This window comes from Centroberyx gerrardi, chromosome 18, assembly GCF_048128805.1.
Source record: "Centroberyx gerrardi isolate f3 chromosome 18, fCenGer3.hap1.cur.20231027, whole genome shotgun sequence".
Lineage (NCBI taxonomy): Eukaryota > Metazoa > Chordata > Actinopteri > Beryciformes > Berycidae > Centroberyx > Centroberyx gerrardi.
The window spans coordinates 20,723,050-20,747,793 of NC_136014.1; the positions used below are offsets into that span (position 1 = coordinate 20,723,050).

At 41.3% G+C, this 24,744-nt stretch overlaps 2 protein-coding genes across 2 annotated transcripts; both read left to right on the forward strand.

Moving 5' to 3' along the window:
- Positions 1-362: 362 nt before the first annotated feature.
- On the forward strand, positions 363-1,283 carry LOC144542800 (trace amine-associated receptor 1-like). Its single transcript, XM_078290099.1, has one exon. It carries the CDS (start codon positions 363-365, stop codon positions 1,281-1,283), a length of 921 nt encoding a protein of 306 aa, XP_078146225.1.
- Positions 1,284-20,848: 19,565 nt separating this feature from the next.
- On the forward strand, positions 20,849-21,769 carry LOC139916243 (trace amine-associated receptor 1-like). The gene has a single exon (XM_071905056.2). The coding sequence runs from the start codon at positions 20,849-20,851 to the stop codon at positions 21,767-21,769; it is 921 nt and encodes a 306-aa protein (XP_071761157.1).
- The last annotated feature ends 2,975 nt before the right edge of the window (positions 21,770-24,744 follow it).

Consider the following 24,744-nt stretch of genomic DNA (forward strand, 5'->3'; position numbering starts at 1 on the left):
AGCTAGGGATTGATAACTATGGAAGTCAAATCCAAAGGTACTGCTCAGTGGGACAGAGAGCAAGGAATCACATCAACATAGATGCATGAGCCATCCAGAGGGGTTAATAGGCATGGTATGGAACTTTATGGAGTGCTAAAATAAACTGAAAATGACTGATAGTAAACTGTATTGATATTATATTCTTGCAGAAAGAAATAGTGTGAATGCAATTGTCTCAGTATTAATGATCAATTATGGAAAACTGAATACACTCTTTAGCAGAATTGCAGGAACCAGGAAGCATGGAATCTGAATTAAACAAGACCGATTTGTTTAAGGACATACGTATTTGTGATGTATCAGGTACAGGTACGTGCATAATGGCAATCGCCCCTTTTATAGTACGTGTATTGTTATACATTTTCTTTGGCTCAGTATCTGTTCTCACAGTATGTGGTAACCTTCTTGTAATTACTTCCATCATTTACTTCAAACAGCTCCACACTCCAACTAACTACCTCATCCTCTCTCTGGCTGTGTCTGACTTCCTTGTAGGGGCTGTAAGTTTGCCTTTCAGCATGAAATACTCTGCAACCAAATGTTGGTATATTGAAGATTTATTTTGTAAGATACGGCTTAGCATTGATATTTCACTGTGTATATCTTCTATTCTGAACTTATGTTGTATTTCTGTTGACAGATATTATGCAGTGTGTCAGCCTTTGAGATATAGAACTAAAATAAATGGTCATGTTGCTGGGGTCATGATCCTGGTGAACTGGAGTGTTTCTGTCCTAGTTGGACTAGGCACAACAATTCTGGGAGTTAATCGTGGAAAATGTGACATTACGTGTTTTACAATTATTTTTCCAATTTCACTCGTTATGTCAAGTTTTTTCTCATTTTTTCTCCCAGCAATCATAATGCTCAGTATCTACCTTAAGATTTTCCTGGTGGCACAGAGACAGGCACGTAGCATCCAGAACACAAACTGTCAGAGCATAAAGTCTGGAGCATATGTCAGTAAGAAGGAGAGAAAGGCCACAAAAACTCTGGCTATCGTTATGGGAATTTTTCTGATCTGTTGGACTCCTTTCTTTCTTTGTGTCACCTTGCGACCTTTGAATAATTATTCAACACCAGCTCCTGTGAGTGAAACAGTTTCATGGCTTGGAATGTCAAATTCAATGATCAATCCATTTGTTTATGCATTCTTTTACAGCTGGTTCCGGGCGGCTTTCAGAATGATCATCTCCGGCAAAATATTTCAAGGTGATTTTGCAAACTCAAAACTGTTTTGACTTATTGTTTGGAGTACTGAAATAATGATGTGAAGAATTATAAATGCTGGCACATCAGTGTGTAGATTACAGTACACAGAGATATACTGTCTATAGCCTCTTGAACAGTAGGCTATAGCTTATGTAGTCATGCATGTACGTAAATTAATTAAAATAAAAGTGACAACATAACAGAAACCTATAAAATTTAAAACTGGAAGCAATTGTATGCAGCTTCAGACAAACAATATTGAATGAAGCTGCTTCTCAATTATGCCACGTAACCAACAGTAATAAATTCTTACAATATTAAGAATAGATAATTTTGCATTTTATATGGAATTATAAAATGCAAAATTATCTATTCTTAATAATAGATAAGGTAATGTCAGAAAATAAATAAATACAACACCCATTGAAACAGAGGCTGCAAAAAATTAATGGAATATTTGGTTTAATGACCGGAAAATGATAAAGGGAAATACATTACTGCAGAAACATCTAACTCCTATGAAGAAATAACAGAGCATTTGGTGCATCATATATTTAACATTTTATGAAAATATAATAAACATAAATAATAAATATTACTTGCGTTTTGTGTTTCAAAGCAGTGTTACAAGATGTTTTTAGTTAACACCGAAACAATAAAAGTAAATAAGACAAACAGTAAAATGCTAGGCATGAATTACAAGGTTACACATAGAACAAACAAGAATAGAATGGAAAGAAGGTACAGCAAAACTTGTCTGTAAAAGTTTGTTTTGGAAAGTCATTTTAAAGAAGTAACTTCTCCTCAGCCAGAGCACTCCAAAGCCTGGGGCCGTGGCGGTCTGGTCATCTTTACACTTTGTCTTTCTAAACCTCATCTTTAGTGTTTGACCTGAACTTCTGAACGATTAGGAAGTCCCTGCCTGAGGATGCATTATTTTGAAGTTGCATTATTGTGAATGAGACAATATAAAAGCAGGGACAACTTTCTTAAGGTCAGCAATAGATAAGAAAAAAACAGGGCAATAATTAACTTCAACAATTAACTCAATTAAGCAAGACTGAGCAACTCTTTTTACTTACATTGACACTGAGGCTTCAGGTGTCACTTCCAGATTTTTAGTAGCAGGCCTCACATTGGCGAAGAGACTATCAAAGTGATGCTGAATTAGGCTGAACCCTAGTGTGTTCCATTGCCATACCTACAATGTCATACCTACAGTGAAAAGTTAATGATTCTAGAAATATAATCAGAACACATTCAACACATTGTATTTTTGGACATGGAGAAGCTTTTGTGGTGTACTCAGTAACTGATTAGGTCCAACACACTCAAAAATGTGTAGACAAACTTCTCATTGTTTACTTTACTATTTTCAAGGTAAAACAGGTAAAAAAAAAAAAAAAGTGAATGTTCTGAAAATATACTTCTAAGTATTCAGAAGTGATATACTAAAATTGTGTTAAATTGAAACAACTTATTTTATACTTTATGTGTTGAGAAAGAAATCCTGCACACTGTCTACACTTGCATAATGCTTGATTGCGACATTGCCTGATGAAGGTCCTCTGACCGAAACACAGGAAAACGATCTACAGTGATGTAAAAGAGTAAGGGAATGCAGGAAATTAGCAAAAACTGCAATCACACTGGAATTATCCTTTATGTACCTTTTAAAACAATAATCGCCATGCCTTTTGGCTGGACCCCTGTTTATTAGTCCCTCCAGGATTCCACGGAAAAAAATCCCAAATTCCGCTGTAATTCTGCGGCTAGAAATCATTATTCTGCGATATTCAGCGGACATTAGGAAAAACAGCTAAAAATGATCAATTATTCTGAAAAATATATATTTATTCATCAATCCAGTTAAAAGGGATCTGTAATAAATTCATAAAATAAACATGCTCCTTCTAAACTCCTACTGTAGGCTACATGTATTCAACTGGAACTGAATTGAAACTTCTGGGGTTGAACTGGGTTGAACTTCCACATGTGTAAACATTAACAAGATGGAATGAAAAAATGAATCACTGTAAAATAAATATATGGGAGCAGTGGCAGCAATGTGCAGCGTTCTCTTTCTTAAATGCTTCAACTTTAGGCCTACTTCACTCCAGCAGCTGCTAAAGTTTATGGGACGTACGTATGGTCATCTTCTCTTCTTCATGATAAACTGAATCAAATCAGATGGAAACTGCTGTTTGCGGTGCTGAGTGCTTTTATGAATTGCTTTCACAATATGTAAATGATCAAAAGGGGTGGAAGTATGGGGAGAACGGTAACGCAAATAACGTCCCGGCATTTCACGTTTATAAATGAGAAAACACCATGATATCTGCCCCTAACGTCACACTAAACCTGCCGGTAAGTTTTATGAATGAGCCCCATAATGTAACGTTATGCAAATGAGGTGATGACTGCCAAGAGATGACAGCTGACGAGGAGAAACTGAAACTAAAACTCACCTTCATAATCGAAGAGGGAACTTGTAGCCTTTTCTCTAGTTTAAATAAATAAAAATAAAAATAGTCTTTGTACGTCACCAATGTTAATTTTGGGCAGGTTGTGGAGCGATTTAGTGAAGGCCAGAGCTGGCAACAGGAAGTTGTAATGCACCTGTTTCTCAATTCGGAAGCTGTTACCATGACAATGTGAAAAGAGCCTATACCCTAGTGATATCTCGTGGTAATTTTGAAAAAATCATTTTTTCGAGAGTGAATGCTGCTTTTTCCGCGGATGAACACATATTCCGCGGGTTACATCAGAATGTAAGCCATTATATTTTTACTAGTATTTCTAGTTTTAAGTCTACTGACACAAGACAACGCTTAGCTTCTCAGCAGTACTCAACAATATGTAGCCTAAATGTAAAAATATGTACTAAAATATGAATATTATGTGATTTGGTACACATACCTTCAAGGGTTTGAACTAGGGCTGAAACGATTCCTCGAGAAACTCGAGTAACTCGATTACTAAAAATCATCGATGCAAATTCTTTGCATCGAAGCTTCGTTTAATCCATATAACTATATACACGCTCAGTGTTTCGCACGGATGATTATTACTGTTGCACAACGCGCTGGAGAAAGAGAGAGAAAATAGCGAGGGGCGAAGAGAAGAGACAGGCCAGAGAAAACGACAGAAAGTGTCCAAAGTTTCGGATCCAGTGTCGCCAACTTGCCGACTTTGTCGCTAGACTTAGCGACTTTTCAGACCCCCCTGGCGACTTTATTTCTCAAAAGCGACTAGCGACAAATCTGCCGACTTTTTCTGACCATGGGAAGCAATGTTAATGTGTTGAATCCCAAAGCATTTGGCAATAAATTGGTTCGGCTGATGCTGGTTTTCTCTACTTGCTTGTCTAATCCAGAGAGGTCTGACGGTCACAGCGCTTCTCACACAGCGTAGCTCCCTCCCTCCGCTGAGAGCAGGGACTGTAGGATAGGGTCCACTTGTAATTGCTACCGGCGTACGCCGAAACTGGCCCGGGTGGGCGGAGTCAGCACTTAATATTAAAACGGGATGAGATGAAGGCTAGTAAAGAATGCACGTTAATTATGGCTATATGTAATGGCTAGTTAAGAACGTAAATCAATATGGTGGCTAGTTATGATGTCCCTAAGTTAGCTAAGTTTTGCTCAAGAAAATAACCACAGAAAATAAAATGCTGCAGTCAATTTGTGAAAGCCTGAGCTTCATTCATGTTATTATTATGATAGTCACACACACATACACACACACACACACACACACACACACACACACACACACACACACACACACCTACTCCCCTCACAGTGATGCATAAAATACCCCAGAAAGCAAAATATCAGGTGGTGTAAGTAGCAATTGGAGCCTAAAATGCACCAGTCCAATACAGCAGGTATATTCAGTTTAGTTTGATTGCAGTGAGTAGGGTCAGCAGGTGTAGGGCAACCCTTCAACATAGCAAATAAATGTACATTAGCCAGTCTTATGAACTTGTATGATATTTATGCCTAGTAATAAATATCAATAATAATTATTATTTCACCTCGTTTTCAGTAAATCACAGCGTCGTATGGACAGCTTCGTGCGGACAGCTTTTCTCTTTTGTATATTTACTATTGCTCTTTAATAAAGCAAAAGTATTTCTTATCCGATTACTCGATTAATCGATGGAATAATCGGTAGAATACTCGATTACTAAAATAATCGATAGCTGTAGCCCTAGTTTGAACTACTCCATCTTCCACACTGGGGGGTTGTGATGGGCTGTCTTCATCGTCAGTTTTCTTCAACTTCAGATGCAATCACTAGCTGTTATCAAAGTATACCACTAGCACCATAACCTATCACCACAGTATAACACAGTACAACAGTGCATCATGGCACACCAACTGAAAAGAAATACTGTATAAGTACCATAGTAAAATTTCCATGAAAAAAATGAGACCAACCAAAGGAAAATTGGCGGCCTCATGTCCTGCTTTCAATTACCTAAAACACGTTATCTCCTTAGGAGAAGTAATGTCTAATGAGAATGAGGCATAAAACCTGAATACTTTGCTCCAATACACTTTCATTCAAAAGACACAATTAAAATCAATGTAAGGCCCTGCGAGGTTGATCAGGTACCATTTGTTGTTACCTTCCTATTGATAAAAAGTAATAAATACAACTTGTTGACTACTTCCACAAACTGTCATTTCTAATTGGCGCATCTGCTTTGCTGTCTCTAGCACTCTTCAGACTGCTCTGTTCATGCTGCTTACAAAGGGCATTGATGTTATTTCCTATTTTAGTTGACACACTTAAGTGTCCAGGCATTTGTTACACCAATTGAATAAACAACCATTTGGTCTAATAAGCATTTTTTCACATTAAGTCACATTATTATGCTGCGCTATCAAAATTAATTTGACAGTGATATATTGATGTAATAGGACAATGGTATATTGATATATACAAATATATATATATATATATATATGTATATATAAAAAACTATATATATATATATATATATATATATATATATATATATATAAAAAACAATATATATATATATATATTTGTATATATCAATATACCATTGTCCTATTACATCAATATATCACTGTCAAATTAATTTTGATAGCGCAGCATAATAATGTGAATTAATGTGAAAAAATGCTTAAGATATATATATATCTATATATATATATAGATATATATATATATCTATATATATATAGCAGCCTTAAATATGGAATACATCTAAACATTAAATTTAAAGGCTAGCCTATATACACAAAACTGGATATATATTACAGACTATGAAAAAACATACTCTTTTCTGTGAAGCCGGATGCACATCCGCCTCCTCCTGCTCATTATCACTGTCCTCATCATCAGCTACAGCAGCATCAATCACTCGGAAAATCACCTCCTGGTCGTCCTCTGGCTGCAGTGTTGACCTGAAGACCGTTGGACAATAACAGCATTACAGGTGTGACATGGAGAAAATTAAATGATGTTGAACTTATTTCAAAGAATTGTGCTACACACACACACACACACACACACAAACACACACAGTACGCGTGTTGATTTGAATTGTACCGTAGCTTTCAAATTGGCAAAGGAAAGGATATTTTTACATTCTGAGTATCAGGTGGCGGTGCATGCAGTAGGAAGGAAGCAGTACAAGACACTCAAACAGGACAAAACCAGCACAGGAACGCACCGAGAAATGCTGCTCGTGTTTAAGCACGAAATGCATTATCAACTTGGGTTTAATTTTTGTCACTGACAATCAATGACAATGAATGCTGCTCTACAGTTTTACAGTTTCAATACTTGTGCAGTAACTGCATAAGTAGACAACAGAATTGTGGAGGCTATCATGACGATATGACTCCGATGAAAGAAGACCGAGGATAATATTGAATTATTACCCAGCTCTATGTTTAAGCGAGCTAACACTTTGAACCATTCTCAAACAGAAAAAAAAGTGTTTATGGACACAGAAGCATCCAAGCTCACAATGTTGACTTTTCCATCCTTTATAATTTTGCAAAAACCGGCATTGCGTGGAATGGTACAGATTAGTTATCATAAAAGAAAAAACACTTACTTCCCAGTAAAATAATCGTGGCCACTGATTTTGCGGTCCTCTCCTGCTTGGATATTTCAGCTCGATCCACCCATCCTCGCTGTCCAGATCCGGACAACACACCTGTTTTACAGTTGCATGTTTGTATTATTCTTTTACCAAATCTTTTGAATTTACTGACCTATTAAGAAAATAATAAAGCGCGAACATTTCTGCTTACCGACTCTCACCCGCGACCACACTTTAAAAGACAAGCAAATAGTAAACATGTTGTCCCCCACCAGTGATGTAGTTCCACCCTTGGGTAACTTTTTTTTTCCAAGTCAAAGCTATAAGCTATAACCTTTTGTTGTTGACAGTCATGATATGAGAGGACTAAAGCTTTTTATATTACTCCTCCTTGGTACAATACCTTTCAATTGTGCTTGCACATCCTCTTTTTTCCCACGGTGCAGCCGAGGGCATCACAAGGCAAATTCAGGTCAGGCAGTCAGTCAGCTGCCGCTTAGTGAGATGTCGCTTAGTGAGATGTCGCTTCGTGAGATGGCCTCTAGAGGGAATCTTTGACTAAGAGATGCAGTGTTGCCCAAACAGAGGCACAAACTAAAAAGTTGGCCAATGTAGAGAAAATAATCAAAATCAACCTCTAATCCCCCTGATATCACATCACGTCATGTTTGTCATTTGGAGATGTACAGACCAGCAGACTTTCGGCCTGGCTGAACTGCAGGTCCCCGATTCCCCATCTTTTGAATGTTTAGCTGCTAGATGCCTAACTCCAGAACCCCTGCTAATTGTCTCTATTTATAGACCACCTAGGGCAAATTCAACCTTTATATCAGATTTTTCAAATCTCCTCACAACCCTGTGCCCCACATTTTCCAGGCTGGTGGTACTTGGTGATTTTAATATCCATGTGGATGCCCCCAAGTGCTCGCTGGCTGTTGACTTCCTCAACCTCCTGAACTGCCTCCCACTTACTCAACATGTACAAGGACCCACCCATAAGCATGGCCATACCCTTGATCTTGCCATTACTGGTGATGTCTCAGTTACCAACACCCATATTCTAGAGCTAGGCATCTCTGACCACCGTGTGGTGCTACTGGACGCAATGATTACCCCACCTGCCTCTAGCAGCAAACGTACCATCACCTTCCGTAAGACCAAGGACACTGACCATGCCCTGCTATCATCTGCTCTCTCCTCTGCCCTGTCTGAGCCCTATGCTGCATTCTCACTTGAAGAGCATGTCCGCCATTACAACAGCACTCTGCATGATGGCTTAAACAGGTTTGCCCCCGAAAAAACGCGACTGGTGTCTTTCCATCGCTCCGCCCCCTGGTACACTGACCAGCTCAGAGCCCTAAAATCGGAGGGCTGGAAAATAGAGCGCAGATTTAGGCGAACTGGCTTAACTGTCTACCAACTGTCCCTCAGAGAACACCAGAAAGCATACTCCTCCGCACTGAGAGCTGCCAGGGCGTCCTACTATTCTATTCTCATCGACTCTGGCCATAAAAATCCCAGGCACCTGTTTTTCATAATAAATCAGATGCTCAAGCCTAGTGACTCCTCCTCCACCACTCCCTCCACTGATGACTGCAACCGCTTTATGGACTTTTTTAAAACAAAAACTGAAAACATCAGGCACAACATCACCCTGGCTGCCCCAAACCAACCTGCCCCTCCCCCTGACCATGCCCCCTATGATGGCCCAACCCTGAATCGCTTTGCTGAGGTCACTCAAGCTGAGCTCTCCAACATTGTTTTAAAGATGAACTCCTCCAGCAGCTCTTTGGACCCTATCCCTACACCACTATTGAAAGCGTGTTTTGCAGCTATTGTCCCCACTGCGACCTACAAAATAAACAGGTCCCTGTCTACTGGTGAAGTAGTCCCCTCCCTTAAACTGGCAGCCATCAAACCTGTACTTAAAAAGCACAATCTGGATCCTGAGGTTCTCTCCAACTTCCGTCCCTTCTCAAACCTGTTTTAGCAAAGGTCCTGGAAAAGGTCGTCACCCTCCAGCTACATGACCATCTCCACTCCCACCAGCTCTATGAAACCTTCCAGTCTGGTTTCAGACCTTCCCACAGTACTGAAACTGTTCTGGTGAGGGTTGTAAATGACCTCCTAATGGCTGCAGACTCTGGCTCCCCCAGTTTATTAATTTTGCTGGACTTAAGTGCAGCCTTCGACACAGTGGACCATGGCATCCTGTGTCAGCGCCTCCTGGAGGTGGGAATCACAGGCACTGCCCTTGACTTCTTCCATTCCTACCTCACAGGAAGACAGGAATATGTTGTCCTTGGCAATTTCACCTCCAGCATCAGCTGTGTTACCTCTGGCGTCCCCCAGGGGTCAGTCTTGGGGCCCTTGCTCTTTCTAATCTATGTGCTGCCCCTGGGAAAAATACTGAGGAGCCACAACATCAAATTCCACTCCTACGCAGACGACACACAAATCTACCTGCAAACCTCCCCTGACAAACACTTAGCATTATCCCGGGCTAGCAAATGCCTGGACGACATCCATCACTTGATGAGCAACAACTCCCTGCAGCTAAATGGCAGTAAGTCAGAAGCCATTCTAATTGGTACCCCCCATCAGACAAATAAGGCCGGTATTTTAGCCAATGGGCTAAAAGAGATCCAAATCAAATCAAATCAAATCACCCACATCACCATCAATGGTCATCCCATCCCTCTCTCCTCACTTGTCACAAACCTGGGTGTCAAGCTGGACTCATCACTGTCCTTCGATGTACACATTAAATCTGTCTATCAAACCTCATTCTTCCACCTGAGGAACATCTCAAGATTAAGACCCTCCCTGAGCAAACGTGATGCAGAAAAACTGGTCCATGCCGTCATCAGCTCCCACATTGACTATTGCAATTCTCTGCTCGCAGGCTACAATATGTAGCCTGCGAGAGGTTACAATATGTCCAAAACAGTGCCGCCCACGTTCTCACCAAAACACGGAAATCACAGCACATCACCCCAGTCCTCCACTCCCTTCACTGGCTCCCAATAAACCAACGGATCATCTTCAAGTTACTCCTCCTGGTGTTCAAGGCCATAAATTGCACCGGTCCAACCTACCTTCAGGAGCTCCTCACCCCTCAATCCTCACCCCGGACACTCAGGTCTGGCAGCTCAAATCTTCTTGCTGTGCCATGGACAAAGCTGACAAGCATGGGAGATCGTGCCTTTTTGTCGCTGGGGCCACGCTTGTGGAATCAGCTCCCAGGAACGATTAGGACCTCAGACTCACTCGCTGTTTTTAAATCAAATCTTAAGACTCACCTGTTCCTCTCTGCTTTCCCCTAGGGTCCTGGTTCATATGTGCCTTCCCTTTAAACTTGGGTCTCTAAATTTTTGTCTCTAATTTTATTCATCTTATTTTAACCCTTATTTTGGTTTACGCCTATAATTGCATGATTTTTTTGTGTAAATTGACCAGTTTTAATGTTGTACTATGATTGTTTTACTCTTTCTGTGAAGCACCTTGAGGTTTCGTTGTATTTTAAAGTGTGCTATATAAATAAAATTCATTATTATTATTATTTGTAGCCGGTCACAGCTCGTGGCTGCCGCGGTGCGAGTACCGGACGTTTTTTGTGCTTCCAGGGACGCCGGGTGTGCCGGTGGGAGCGAATGTCCAGGGCGGGTCAAGGAGTTTCTGACCAGGGGACGCCAGCTGCGGAAGTAGCTGGGAACTGGACTGTTGTTGTTGCTAAAAGACTGGCAGGGCCGGTGCTTCCTATAGGCTGAATAGGCAAATGTCTAGGGCCTCACGCCATACTTTTCCATACTGTACGGCAATGCCACATCCATATTCTGTATCTGCTAGTTCCAACGCTTTCTTGAAGCTCTAGCTGCTTATATTGAGTGAATATTCAAATACAAGATGGCATGTTTTTATGGCTGCCCTATTACATCAAATGGAAAAAATCGAGATGTTTGTGCATAATTATATACACGTTTCCCTGTAATTGAGCATGACATATTTGGTATCTTTGGAAACCGTGGGATCTTGACTAGAATTGAAAAGAAAGTTCTGTGGGTCTGAACAAAGCTTGGGTGCGCAACATGCATTTGTAATGATGGTCCCGCCGGTGGAACCGGTGGGGTTTTAACAGTTAACCATTGCAGTGGCATTTCAAATAATTGTGCATTTACACTAATTTAGTTGCTTCATCTGCAGATAAGTGGTAGCAGCTGCACTTACCACTACTAGCTAAGTAGCTGACATTAGTTCCCTTGCTATGCAGTGTAGGCTAATAACAGGAGCTTTGTTTAGCTAGACAGCAAAATATTCAATCAATCACTAAATTTAGTCCAGGGAAGTTGGGCTGGAAGTCCTTTATGAGATAACGAAAATAGATGCAAATTTGAGATGGTTCTTGGCAGTTGAAAGTTTAATGACAGGTTTAACTGATTTGTACTATTGTGTTTTTTGACTGCATGTGGAGGTCAAAATAGTGCAGCCCTGTTCAATGAGATGTAATTGAAATTTAAGTTGTAATGGTGAAATTAAATAAATTGGGGAGGGGGGGGGCATTGTCTGTACAAAACAAGAACAAATTGGACAGGGTTGTTAAACTGGGTGGCAAGATAACTGGGGAACCAATGTGCAGTATTACTTACATGACAGCCCAGTACACCATGAATTTAGCTCACAAGATCATAGCAGATCCACTGCACCCTCTATGGTCTGAATATGTACCTTTACCTTCAGGGTGAAGGTATAGCATGCCCAGGATGCGGACTAAAAGAGGCATCACATCCTTCGTCCCACGCAGCATTCAGCTGCTTAACAAGCTCTGATCACATGGTCTGAATTTGGCACTTTCTTGAACTTGCACTTGATGTCCTTTATCGATCACCCAAATGATGCTTTTTATGATGTTTTTACATGCTTATGTTTTATGTTATATTATGTGCTGTCATGCATGGTTGTTGATGTTTTTGATATTCTTTTATGCTCTTTGTGCAAAGCAAATTCCCCGAGGGGCAATAAAGGTTTCATTCATTCATTCATTCATTCATTAGTTTTCTGTTAATATTTTACTGGATTCTACAGTATCAGAACTTTGTCCATTAAAATGCTAAGTTCATTTAGGCTAGTTGTAGAGAAGGTAAGTAATGATTTCCTATTTAGAGAAGTATTATGTACAGTCAGTGGAATTTCACTTTTTGCTCTCCAATGTCTGTTATTTTCTGATATACCGTATTTCCTCTAATAGTGGCCGGTAGTCAATTAAAAGCCGGGTCTCTGATAATGGCCGGGGCCGTGGTCGACACAAACAAATAAAGGCCGGCCTCAAATACAGGCCGGGGAAAAAAACAAAGGAAACAAGACTAGGTTAAAACCTAGTATATGGCTGGACCGTGTCCGTCTCCTCTCTCCGCCACTGTCCTCTCCACCGCGCCCACGGCCCGCATTGATCCTCCCGATCCAAGCCCCGGACCACATCGGCGCCCAGCTATCGGCACTGGCCGGAACCGTGCCCCCGGGAAACTCCGGAAAGCATCGGCAGCCTCGGCACGCCGAAACCTCCATGCTTGTCTGTGTCTCTCTCTCCGCCGACAGAACAGAGGGCTGTCAGGTGGACTGAGCTCGCACATATGCATCAAAATAAACGGCGATATGATATAACTGTATAGGTTCTATTCTTAGCTTCACTTAGCTTCAGTTAGCTTCAGCTTACATGCAAACAACGGTGGATACCGGTAAACTCCTGGTGCCTGTTTGAATAGGTAATATTTTACATTTAGAGTTACTTAATATTGCAATCTGATTGAACTATTTTATTTTATTTTATTTTATATATCTTTTCTTTTACATCAGGGGTCTCAAACTCAATTTACCTGGGGGCCGCTGGAGGCAGAGTCTGGGTGAGGCTGGGCCGCATCAGGTATTCCACAAGAAAAGCTTTGTTAAAAAAATTCCAATCTTCTCAAATGTCTTTATTTTTATTTTTTAACACAAAATAAGATTTAAACGTCTTTATTAACAGTTCTTTAACCTCAATGGGTTCTTCTGAATATGAATTGTCCTGAACATGAATGGAACATTGAAGAACATGAACTGTTCTTCTGAACATGGCTTCTCTTGCCTACTCCTTGCTGCTAGAGACCTGGCAGTAGTCATAGAAACAAAAAAAACAAATGACATCATATAGAAATATATGTAGTGTTCATCGTGTGAGGCAATGCAAATAGCGCGATGCAAATAAAAAATAATGACCCACAAATAACGGTGCGACCCTATAATTGGTCCGGGTTACCGGGGACTGTTATCGCCGACGGACAGGTGTCGCTATGTGACTGCAGACTACATTAGGCTACATTGAGTTCCTTACTTTTCTTTTATCCCGCCGCGTACGCATCACTTTGATTTATTTTGTCAGAGAGAGACATATATACGTATAATGTCCCGCTGGGCAGCAACTTTAAAATCTTTTTTTTGGAAGTGTTGTGAACGCAGCGCGCTGGGACGAATGTCCGCGTGTGCTCAATAGAAACGAGGCAGCCAGCCAGGCACGGAAGAAAACTCTCCATGGCAACGCTGCTGTAACTTTCACTCATTGAGAAATGTTTCTCTGCTTGCATCAAGCCCGGTCGATGTCCCACCCCCGAGAGCCATATACCCCACCGTGATTGGTAGGTTCGTTCAGCTCCGCACACAATACTGTAAAGTGCCATCCATATAAAACTCGCGGGCCGCACTAACATTAAACTTTCATATTAAGGTGGGGGCCACAAAATATCGTCTCGCGGGCCGCAATTGGCCCGCGGGCCGCGAGTTTGAGACCCATGTTTTACATGTTTTAAGGCTTCTTTTTATGGCAAAAACACTGCGCTTGGAAGCACTGGGCACCAATACACCTGAATTGTACAGCCATGATAACCTCGCAAAACTTTATCTACAATCATTTGAAATTTTTTATGGGTTTTGGAGATTGTTTAAAACACACACGCGCATGTACACGCGCGCACACACACACACACACACACACACACACAGTTAGTACATAATTACTAATCATATCTTTGTTGTTATGGCAACGCTCATAAAACAGGACATATAGTTTCCCCACATCTGATTGGTCAACCAAAGATTTTATTAATTATGGTAATTAGCTAAGGATTGATAAATATGAAAATCAAGTCCAAAGGTACTGCTCAGTGGGACAGAGAGCAAGGATTCACATCAACACAGATGCACGAACCATCTAGAGGGGTTAACAGGCATGGTATGGAACTTTATGGAGTGCTAAAACAAACTGAAAATGGCTGATAGTAAACTGATATTGTTGGAATTGTACATTCTTGCAGAAAGAAATATTAGTGTGAATGCAATTACCTCAGTATTAATGATTATTTATGGAAAACTAAATATATTGCTTAGCAGAATTGCAGGAACCAGGAAGCATGGAATCTGAATTAAACAAGACCGATTTGTTTAAGGACATACGTGTCTGTGATGTACCAGGTAAACGTACGTGCATAATGGCTCATTTTCTTGGCCATACTTGGTGGCAGTGTTACCCTTGAAAGTTGGGAATAGATGTTCACTGAGGAACTTTCCTGGGTTGGTAGTGGTGCATTTAGGGACTTTTTTGGCTGTGCTTGCAGTAAGGCGCAACTTCCTGGCATCATGCCACATCTGTGATGCACTTTGCATTTGGGTTTCCTGGGTCAATCTTTCTGCTTGGTTAGTGGTTAGGTTAATGTAGGTCTCATAAAAACCACGGCATTTCTCACAGGTCAGCTCAGTGCCATGTGCAGTGTGGGGCATCTGAGGATTAAATGGTAGGCCTAAATCTACTTCACTCTGGCTCAATGAGATTTCACTGCTCTCTACATTTGCCCTGTAGCACAGCTGAAGAAGACCATCGGTTGGAAGCTGGAAAAGTGGGGCCATTATAGAGGAATCAATATGGGATTTAAATTCTGCATGGTTCTTGAAAATTTTGGGAGAGGTAGTTGGATCCGATGATAATGATACATTTGAATAGGTGTGGCCCGGTTGGTGATGCTTGAAATGTATGTGTTTGAGCTTCCTCTGTCCTACATTTTTTCTTGTCCCTGAATTCCACTTTCTCTGCACATCAGTGCATGACATCCCTGTCTTTCCCTGTCTCACTGCATTCTCAACCTGCAGAATAAAAAACGATTTAACAGGCAGCGTGATTTGAATCCAAGTAATGACCTAGTCGACAGAACATAAACTTTGACCAATTTGATTTTTGCTTTTGACATACATGCTTTTATTTGAAAGTTAACATGGAAGAGGACAATTCTTTAAATGAAAACAAAACAGTGATTGTGATCATACAAAAAATTGGATTGGCTCGCGATCACTCGATTATTAAATTATTGCAGCAGCCCTAATTGGTATGGTATCTGTTTGTTTTACCTTCATTTAGACCTACTGTGCTGAACTTGCAAGCGACTGACCTCCCACAATATAGCAGCTGCGTGGCCACAAGAGCGTCCTGGTCCTGTGATGCATGAACATCCTGCTGTCTGTATGTCCCCTGACATTGTAGCTAAAACCCAAGCTTGATGATGTGGTACCTTCAGGCTCTGACTAGGCTCAACTTCAGCTTTTAAATAAACAAAGTCATGACCCACAGACTTGATCAGTACACATCCAACTTTATTGCTGTGCAGGTACTGATAGGCTTCGGAGTTTTTTAGGTTGTTCATAGCCTCACCATCGCTAGCAACCGAATCAATGAAATAGCTAAAAATGCTACCGTATGTTATCCTTGGCCACTTTTTCATGTCATCCTCCCATCCCTCGATAGAAGAGGGAAGAGGTAAGACGACATCACCCCGTCTGAGCGATGCTTTTGAGTGCTCCCACATCGTCAAATTTAGCATTTAAGCTAGCAATAAGAATGGAGCCGGTCGGATGTTTACAGCGGAAGTCCTTCCCATATTTCGCGCAAGGCATCATGGGAAAGTTTGAACACAATGCAGTGTGGCTGGTAAATTTTAGTGACTGGACCTCCTTGAATTTTTGTTGAATACCCCTGCTCTAGATGGTTCATGCATCTATGTTGATTTGAATTGTTGGTCTTTGTCCCACTGAGGAGTACCTTTGGACTTGATTTTCATATTATCAATCCCTAGCTTATTACCAGATTTGAAAAACACAGGATGTGATATTGATATCCTTTGTGCCGTTGAGGACAGACTTTGGCTCTCCAGCCACGTTGTTGTGCTTCGGCTGCATCTTGCGCTGGTATGTCTCCTCCACTGAGTCCTCCCACGGAACTGAGTTCAATGATGTACACAGTCTGTAGTGAAGTGGACCTGCTTCACTACAGGTGAAGCAGGTCCTAAGGCCAGGTCTGGCCTTAGGTTGGTGGTTGTGATCTCTCATGGGAATCTGAGTTGCTGGCCAACATCTGCCAGCATCTTCCAATCACGGGCTGAGCTTAGCTGTCCTGCCTCAGTCTTTTGGGGCAGATCTTTAGGTCTTTTGGCTCCTTCTTTGATGAACATAGATGTTGTCGTGGGGCGTGATGCTCTAGCGGGCATAGAGTTTGTAGCCGTCCGTTTGTTCTCGATTGTTGATGCTAGGCTCTTCAATACCTGGTTGTGCCGCCATGTGTATTGGCCTTGCACGAGGCTGACCTTGCACCCAGTCATGATGTGCCTGAGGGTTGCTGGTGTTGAACACAGGGCACACGCCGGGTCTTCTCCCAGCCACTGGTTGAGATTCTTTGGCGTTGGAAGCACGTCGTAAGTAGCTCTGATGATGAAGCTTAATCTGCTTGATTCCATCTCCCATATATCCTTCCAGCTGATCTTCCTCCTTTCGAGATTTCCCCACCGCATCCACTGTCCCTGCTTGGCAAGAGAGACAGCTTTTGCACACCGTGCAGATTCTTCTTGCCGACGCACTTCCTCCACCACCAACTTCCTCCACCATAATTAATAAACTCTTCAGTTGAACAATCAAATGTGGGGAAACTATGTGTCCTGTTTGCGTGAGATGCCATAACAACAAAAATTAAGTGAAGCCTGCGAAGATAAACTGAAAATGACTGATAGTAAACTGATATTGTTGGAATTGTATTCTTGCTTAAAGAAATATTATTGTGAATGCAAATGTCTCAGTATTAATGATCAATTATGGAAAACTGCGCTGATTGAACATGTGGCCCCTCTGTGCCCTAGGTGCTGGTGGCCGAGGAAAACGCTGGTGCTGGTCTGGTCGCTCAGAGGACCGTGGGCCCCCATAGGAGCCACCAGGGTGAGCTGGTGGACGGAAGTGACGGCTATCCTGTCCTAGGGGGGGCCGTTGTCTAGAAAAGGATGTAGGCTCCCTTCTCAGACTGGCAAACTGACATCTGGTGTGATTCACCTGAATGCTGCGCTCCAGTGCCTGCTGAGCCGCAGGACCAAACATCTCACCTGGGACCACAGGGAGAGAGCGGAGGACCCTCCTACATGGCTCTGACAGCGGAGACTGTGCTAGCCATACCTGCCGGCGGGCCAGTGTCAATGTTGACATAAGCCTCCCAAGCTCTCTTGTCATAAATGCAAATGTCTGCAGTGAAGTGTCACTAATGCTCTGGGTAGAGGAGTCTGCCCCTGAGGCCTGCAAGGACTGGGAAAGGGCCAATATGAGGTGGGACATTGAGTTCCCCATGCGGCCCATGCGGGCAGCAATGCCATAGCTCCTCGTGAGCAGATCGTCAGTGATGCGACACTGCGGCCTGGGGCAGCGGGATGCAGGTCTCAAGGCCTCATCTGGCGACACAATTAGGGAAGCAACCGATGGTTCCACAGCAGGCATGCGGTCCAGTCCATAGCTGCCTGCTTCCCGCATGGCGGCAAGGGCCCTGCTGTCACTGGTATGGTGAGAGAGGGATCTAGGGTCCGGCCAACACCTCCGAAGCTCCTCAATGTAAGGCTCTGAGGGTGGTACTCCGAAGGCAGAAGGCTATGGAGCTCCCCTAAAGAAGGCACTTGAGGAAGTAGCCGCCACTGGGGCCTCGTCAAGCCCCAAGCCGCTAGAGCCATACGTATTAACGGCTTAACTGCAGCTGGGCCGGCCTCCGAGCCCTCCCTGGAACCGTGCTCAGTCCCCTGGGAATTGGCCTCAGATGTGTGGGAGGCAGCCTCTGCCTCTTGCTGCTCTGTTCCCATCCCACAGAACTGACTGCAGGAGGCTCTGGTGGATAGAACATCATCATCCCATTCAGGGGCAAGGGAAGACCTAGCAGGAGGGCTGTCCGCTGGGGCCCTTTCCATCACTGTCCTGTCCGGCTGGAGATTAAGAAGCAGAGCCTTAATCTGGGAAAATTCAGACGACAAAGTATCCACCTTAGCAGCCAGGGTGTCCACTCTTTTTGCCTTCTTCTTTGGGGTATAGATATATAGATATAGGTAGGAAAGTTACTGTTGTCGTCAGGTGTTTGAACCCGGAAGGGCAAAGGGTTTTTGACCGCTGTGACGCTAAAAGTTTGTTTGTCATGCTGTGAGCTGTGTGTTTGGTTTTTCGATGGAAACTGGAAAATGGACTGTATTCACATTTATGCACGATGGAAACAATAAAGGGATCGTTATTCTGCAATCGAAGAACAGCCTGCAGATTCTGTACTGAACGCAACACACAGCAAATGGTAGCGTATGGTAACATCAAACTAGCGAAGCGTGTCAACCAGGTCACTCCTGGTTTAGACATCTCAGTAGCTTAGCAGTCTGTGGTTGGAACGAAAACCTACATACACTCAGCCCTCCATGGCACATGGTTGAAAATCCCTGGTTGAGTGTTACATTCAAAAACACATACACTGTTCAAACAAACACTTTATTCTATTAATTCCATCTACAATTTATTTACTACTCGCTCAAGAAGAGCCAACAATTTCTCCTCTCTCCTCTCTGCCTCTCCCTGTTCTCCTCTGCCTCCCTTTCAAAAAACTCGAGGACAGAGTCCCTCCTCTGCCTCTTTGCTGGGCCCTGCACTGCCACTGCCTCTGCTTCTGGCCCTGGCTCCTCTCCTGCCTGGTGCTGCGACGGCTGACCTGGGATGTTTGCTGTAAAAAAGATACCTGGTGGCTTGATGGATGGGGTTTCCCCCAAAACCTCATCCATCAAGCTGAACCACTTGCACGTCCCTGCCACCTCCTCTCCTGTCGCTGTCCCTACCCCTGATGGTGGGTTTTTCAGCTCCTGAAAACATAAAATGTTACGGTGCTATTCTTAAAATATCCAACAATGTTTTGTTTATTGATATTTTGTTACAGTTCAGATAATGTCAACATTTAAAAAGTAAATGGGAAACAGCACTTGGCAAAGACCTTACGTTGTAAGTGGCCGTAGGTGCACCCAGACCCAGGCCCAGGCCCAGGTAGGCAGAGTAGGACAGCTGTTTGTCCAGAATCACCCCAAGGTTCTTGGCAGTCTGAGAGGGCAACACAGTGGTGTTCTCAATGGTGATGGAGAGGTCTGTGTGAGGGCAATCTTTCCCTGGGAGAAAGAGTAGCTCTAGTTGTAGGTATCTGAAAAGGTCGGAAGATTAAATGTGGTTGTAAGTTGCTCAAATGATGCAAAAACACCATTATGTATAGATCCTATCTGATGCCATTCCCATGCTACATGGCAAAAGCCTAACTATGTACAGAAGGAGGAAAAATAGGATTTGCCTGAAGAGGAGATAAAATAAGTGATGACTGAAGGCTAAAATGGCAGATTAACTGTTTCCAAATTTTAAAACTATGTTCTACAATACGATTATTGATAGATTTTGTTGCTGGTATCAATGAATGTCTACATAAAACATCAGACAAAAAGGAGGTATTACATACACATGCTTCCATTCATAACCATTCAGGGGTTATGGATGTAGAATGTAAAACCTTTCATAAAACCCTTGCAAAATTTCATCTATGTTCCCATTGAGACATTCTTCAGTGGATACATATGGCCTTAAGTATTTTACTTTCATTTGCTATGTTTCTGATGACTATGGAGAGGTATTGGCCCAAACTACAGTGAGATGACCTGATCTGTATTTCAGTACTCCAAACAATAAGTCAAAACAGTTCTGTAAAACAACAGTTTCCCCACATCTGATTGGTCAACCGAATATTCTATTAATTATGCTAATAAGCTAGGGATTGATAACTATGGAAGTCAAATCCAAAGGTACTGCTCAGTGGGACAGAGAGCAAGGAATCACATCAACGTAGATGCATGAGCCATCCAGAGGGGTTAATAGGCATGGTATGGAACTTTATGGAGTGCTAAAATAAACTGAAAATGACTGATAGTAAACTGTATTGATATTATATTCTTGCAGAAAGAAATAGTGTGAATGCAATTGTCTCAGTATTAATGATCAATTATGGAAAACTGAATACACTCTTTAGCAGAATTGCAGGAACCAGGAAGCATGGAATCTGAATTAAACAAGACCGATTTGTTTAAGGACATACGTATTTGTGATGTATCAGGTACAGGTACGTGCATAATGGCAATCGCCCCTTTTATAGTACGTGTATTGTTATACATTTTCTTTGGCTCAGTATCTGTTCTCACAGTATGTGGTAACCTTCTTGTAATTACTTCCATCATTTACTTCAAACAGCTCCACACTCCAACTAACTACCTCATCCTCTCTCTGGCTGTGTCTGACTTCCTTGTAGGGGCTGTAAGTTTGCCTTTCAGCATGAAATACTCTGCAACCAAATGTTGGTATATTGAAGATTTATTTTGTAAGATACGGCTTAGCATTGATATTTCACTGTGTATATCTTCTATTCTGAACTTATGTTGTATTTCTGTTGACAGATATTATGCAGTGTGTCAGCCTTTGAGATATAGAACTAAAATAAATGGTCATGTTGCTGGGGTCATGATCCTGGTGAACTGGAGTGTTTCTGCCCTAGTTGGACTAGGCACAACAATTCTGGGAGTTAATCGTGGAAAATGTGACATTACGTGTTTTACAATTATTTTTCCAATTTCACTCGTTATGTCAAGTTTTTTCTCATTTTTTCTCCCAGCAATCATAATGCTCAGTATCTACCTTAAGATTTTCCTGGTGGCACAGAGACAGGCACGTAGCATCCAGAACACAAACTGTCAGAGCATAAAGTCTGGAGCATATGTCAGTAAGAAGGAGAGAAAGGCCACAAAAACTCTGGCTATCGTTATGGGAATTTTTCTGATCTGTTGGACTCCTTTCTTTCTTTGTGTCACCTTGCGACCTTTGAATAATTATTCAACACCAGCTCCTGTGAGTGAAACAGTTTCATGGCTTGGAATGTCAAATTCAATGATCAATCCATTTGTTTATGCATTCTTTTACAGCTGGTTCCGGGCGGCTTTCAGAATGATCATCTCCGGCAAAATATTTCAAGGTGATTTTGCAAACTCAAAACTGTTTTGACTTATTGTTTGGAGTGCTGAAATAATGATGTGAAGAATTATAAATGCTGGCACATCAGTGTGTAGATTACAGTACACAGAGATATACTGTCTATAGCCTCTTGAACAGTAGGCTATAGCTTATGTAGTCATGCATGTACGTAAATTAATTAAAATAAAAGTGACAACATAACAGAAACCTATAAAATTTAAAACTGGAAGCAATTGTATGCAGCTTCAGACAAACAATATTGAATGAAGCTGCTTCTCAATTATGCCACGTAACCAACAGTAATAAATTCTTACAATATTAAGAATAGATAATTTTGCATTTTATATGGAATTATAAAATGCAAAATTATCTATTCTTAATAATAGATAAGGTAATGTCAGAAAATAAATAAATACAACACCCATTGAAACAGAGGCTGCAAAAAATTAATGGAATATTTGGTTTAATGACCGGAAAATGATAAAGGGAAATACATTACTGCAGAAACATCTAACTCCTATGAAGAAATAACAGAGCATTTGGTGCATCATATATTTAACATTTTATGAAAATATAATAAACATAAATAATAAATATTACTTGCGTTTTGTGTTTCAAAGCAGTGTTACAAGATGTTTTTAGTTAACACCGAAACAATAAAAGTAAATAAGACAAACACTAAAATGCTAGGCATGAATTACAAGGTTACACATAGAACAAACAAGAATAGAATGGAAAGAAGGTACAGCAAAACTTGTCTGTAAAAGTTTGTTTTGGAAAGTCATTTTAAAGAAGTAACTTCTCCTCAGCCAGAGCACACCAAAGCCTGGGGCCGTGGCGGTCTGGTCATCTTTACACTTTGTCTTTCTAAACCTCATCTTTAGTGTTTGACCTGAACTTCTGAACGATTAGGAAGTCCCTGCCTGAGGATGCATTATTTTGAAGTTGCATTATTGTGAATGAGACAATATAAAAGCAGGGACAACTTTCTTAAGGTCAGCAATAGATAAGAAAAAAACAGGGCAATAATTAACTTCAACAATTAACTCAATTAAGCAAGACTGAGCAACTCTTTTTACTTACATTGACACTGAGGCTTCAGGTGTCACTTCCAGATTTTTAGTAGCAGGCCTCACATTGGCGAAGAGACTATCAAAGTGATGCTGGATTAGGCTGAACCCTAGTGTGTTCCATTGCCATACCTACAATGACATACCTACAGTGAAAAGTTAATGATTCTAGAAATATAATCAGAACACATTCAACACATTGTATTTTTGGACATGGAGAAGCTTTTGTGGTGTACTCAGTAACTGATTAGGTCCAACACACTCAAAAATGTGTAGACAAACTTCTCATTGTTTACTTTACTATTGTCAAGGTAAAACAGGTAAAAAAAAAGTGAATGTTCTGAAAGTATACTTTTAAGTATTCAGAAGTGATATACTAAAATTGTGTTAAATTGAAACAACTTATTTTATACTTTGTGTGTTGAGAAAGAAATATAATCCTGCACTTGCATAATGCTTGATTGCGACATTGCCTGATGAAGGTCCTCTGACCGAAACGCAGGAAAAGGATCTACAGTGATGTAAAAGAGTAAGGGAATGCAGGAAATTAGCAAAAACTGCAATCACACTGGAATTATCCTTTATGTACCTTTTAAAACAATAATCGCCATGCCTTTTGGCTGGACCCCTGTTTATTAGTCCCTCCAGGATTGATCTTCCACATGTGTAAACATGAACAAGATGGAATGAAAAAATGAACCACTGTAAAATAAATATATGGGAGCAGTGGCAGCAATGTGCAGCGTTCTCTTTCTTAAATGCTTCTCTTTCTTAAATGCTACTTTAGGCCTACTTCACTCCAGCAGCTGCTAAAGTTTATGGGACGTGCGTATGGTCATCTTCTCTTCTTCATGATAAACTGAATCAAATCAGATGGAAACTGCTGTTTGCGGTGCCAAGTGCTTTGATGAATTGCTTTCACAATATGTAAATGATCAAAAGGGGTGGAAGTATGGGGAGAACGGTAACGCAAATAACGTCCCGGTATTTCACGTTTATAAATGAGAAAACACCATGATATCTGCCCCTAACGTCACACTAAACCTGCCGGTAAGTTTTATGAATGAGCCCCATAATGTAACGTTATGCAAATGAGGTGATGACTGCCAAGAGATGACAGCTGACGAGGAGAAACTGAAACTAAAACTCACCTTCATAATCGAAGAGGGAACTTGTAGCCTTTTCTCTAGTTTAGATCCAGGAGTCAATAAAAATAGTCTTTGTACGTCACCAATGTTAATTTTGGGCAGGTTGTGGAGCGATTTAGTGAAGGCCAGAGCTGGCAACAGAAAGTTGTAATGCACCTGTTTCTCAATTCGGAAGCTGTTACCATGACAATGTGAAAAGAGCCTATACCCTAGTGATATCTCGTGGTAATTTTGAAAAAATCATTTTTTCGAGAGTGAATGCTGCTTTTTCCGCGGATGAACACATATTCCGCGGGTTACATCAGAATGTAAGCCATTATATTTTTACTAGTATTTCTAGTTTTAAGTCTACTGACACAAGACAACGCTTAGCTTCTCAGCACTACTCAACAATATGTAGCCTAAATGTAAAAATATGTACTAAAATATGAATATTATGTGATTTGGTACACATACCTTCAAGGGTTTGAACTACTCCATCTTCCACACTGGGGGGTTGTGATGGGCTGTCTTCATCGTCAGTTTTCTTCAACTTCAGATGCAATCACTAGCTGTTATCAAAGTATACCAAAGTATCACTAGCACCATAACCTATCACCACAGTATAACACAGTACAACAGTGCATCATGGCACACCAACTGAAAAGAAATACTGTATAAGTACCATAGTAAAATTTCCATGAAAAAAATGAGACCAACCAAAGGAAAATTGGCGGCCTCATGTCCTGCTTTCAATTACCTAAAACACGTTATCTCCTTAGGAGAAGTAATGTCTAATGAGAATGAG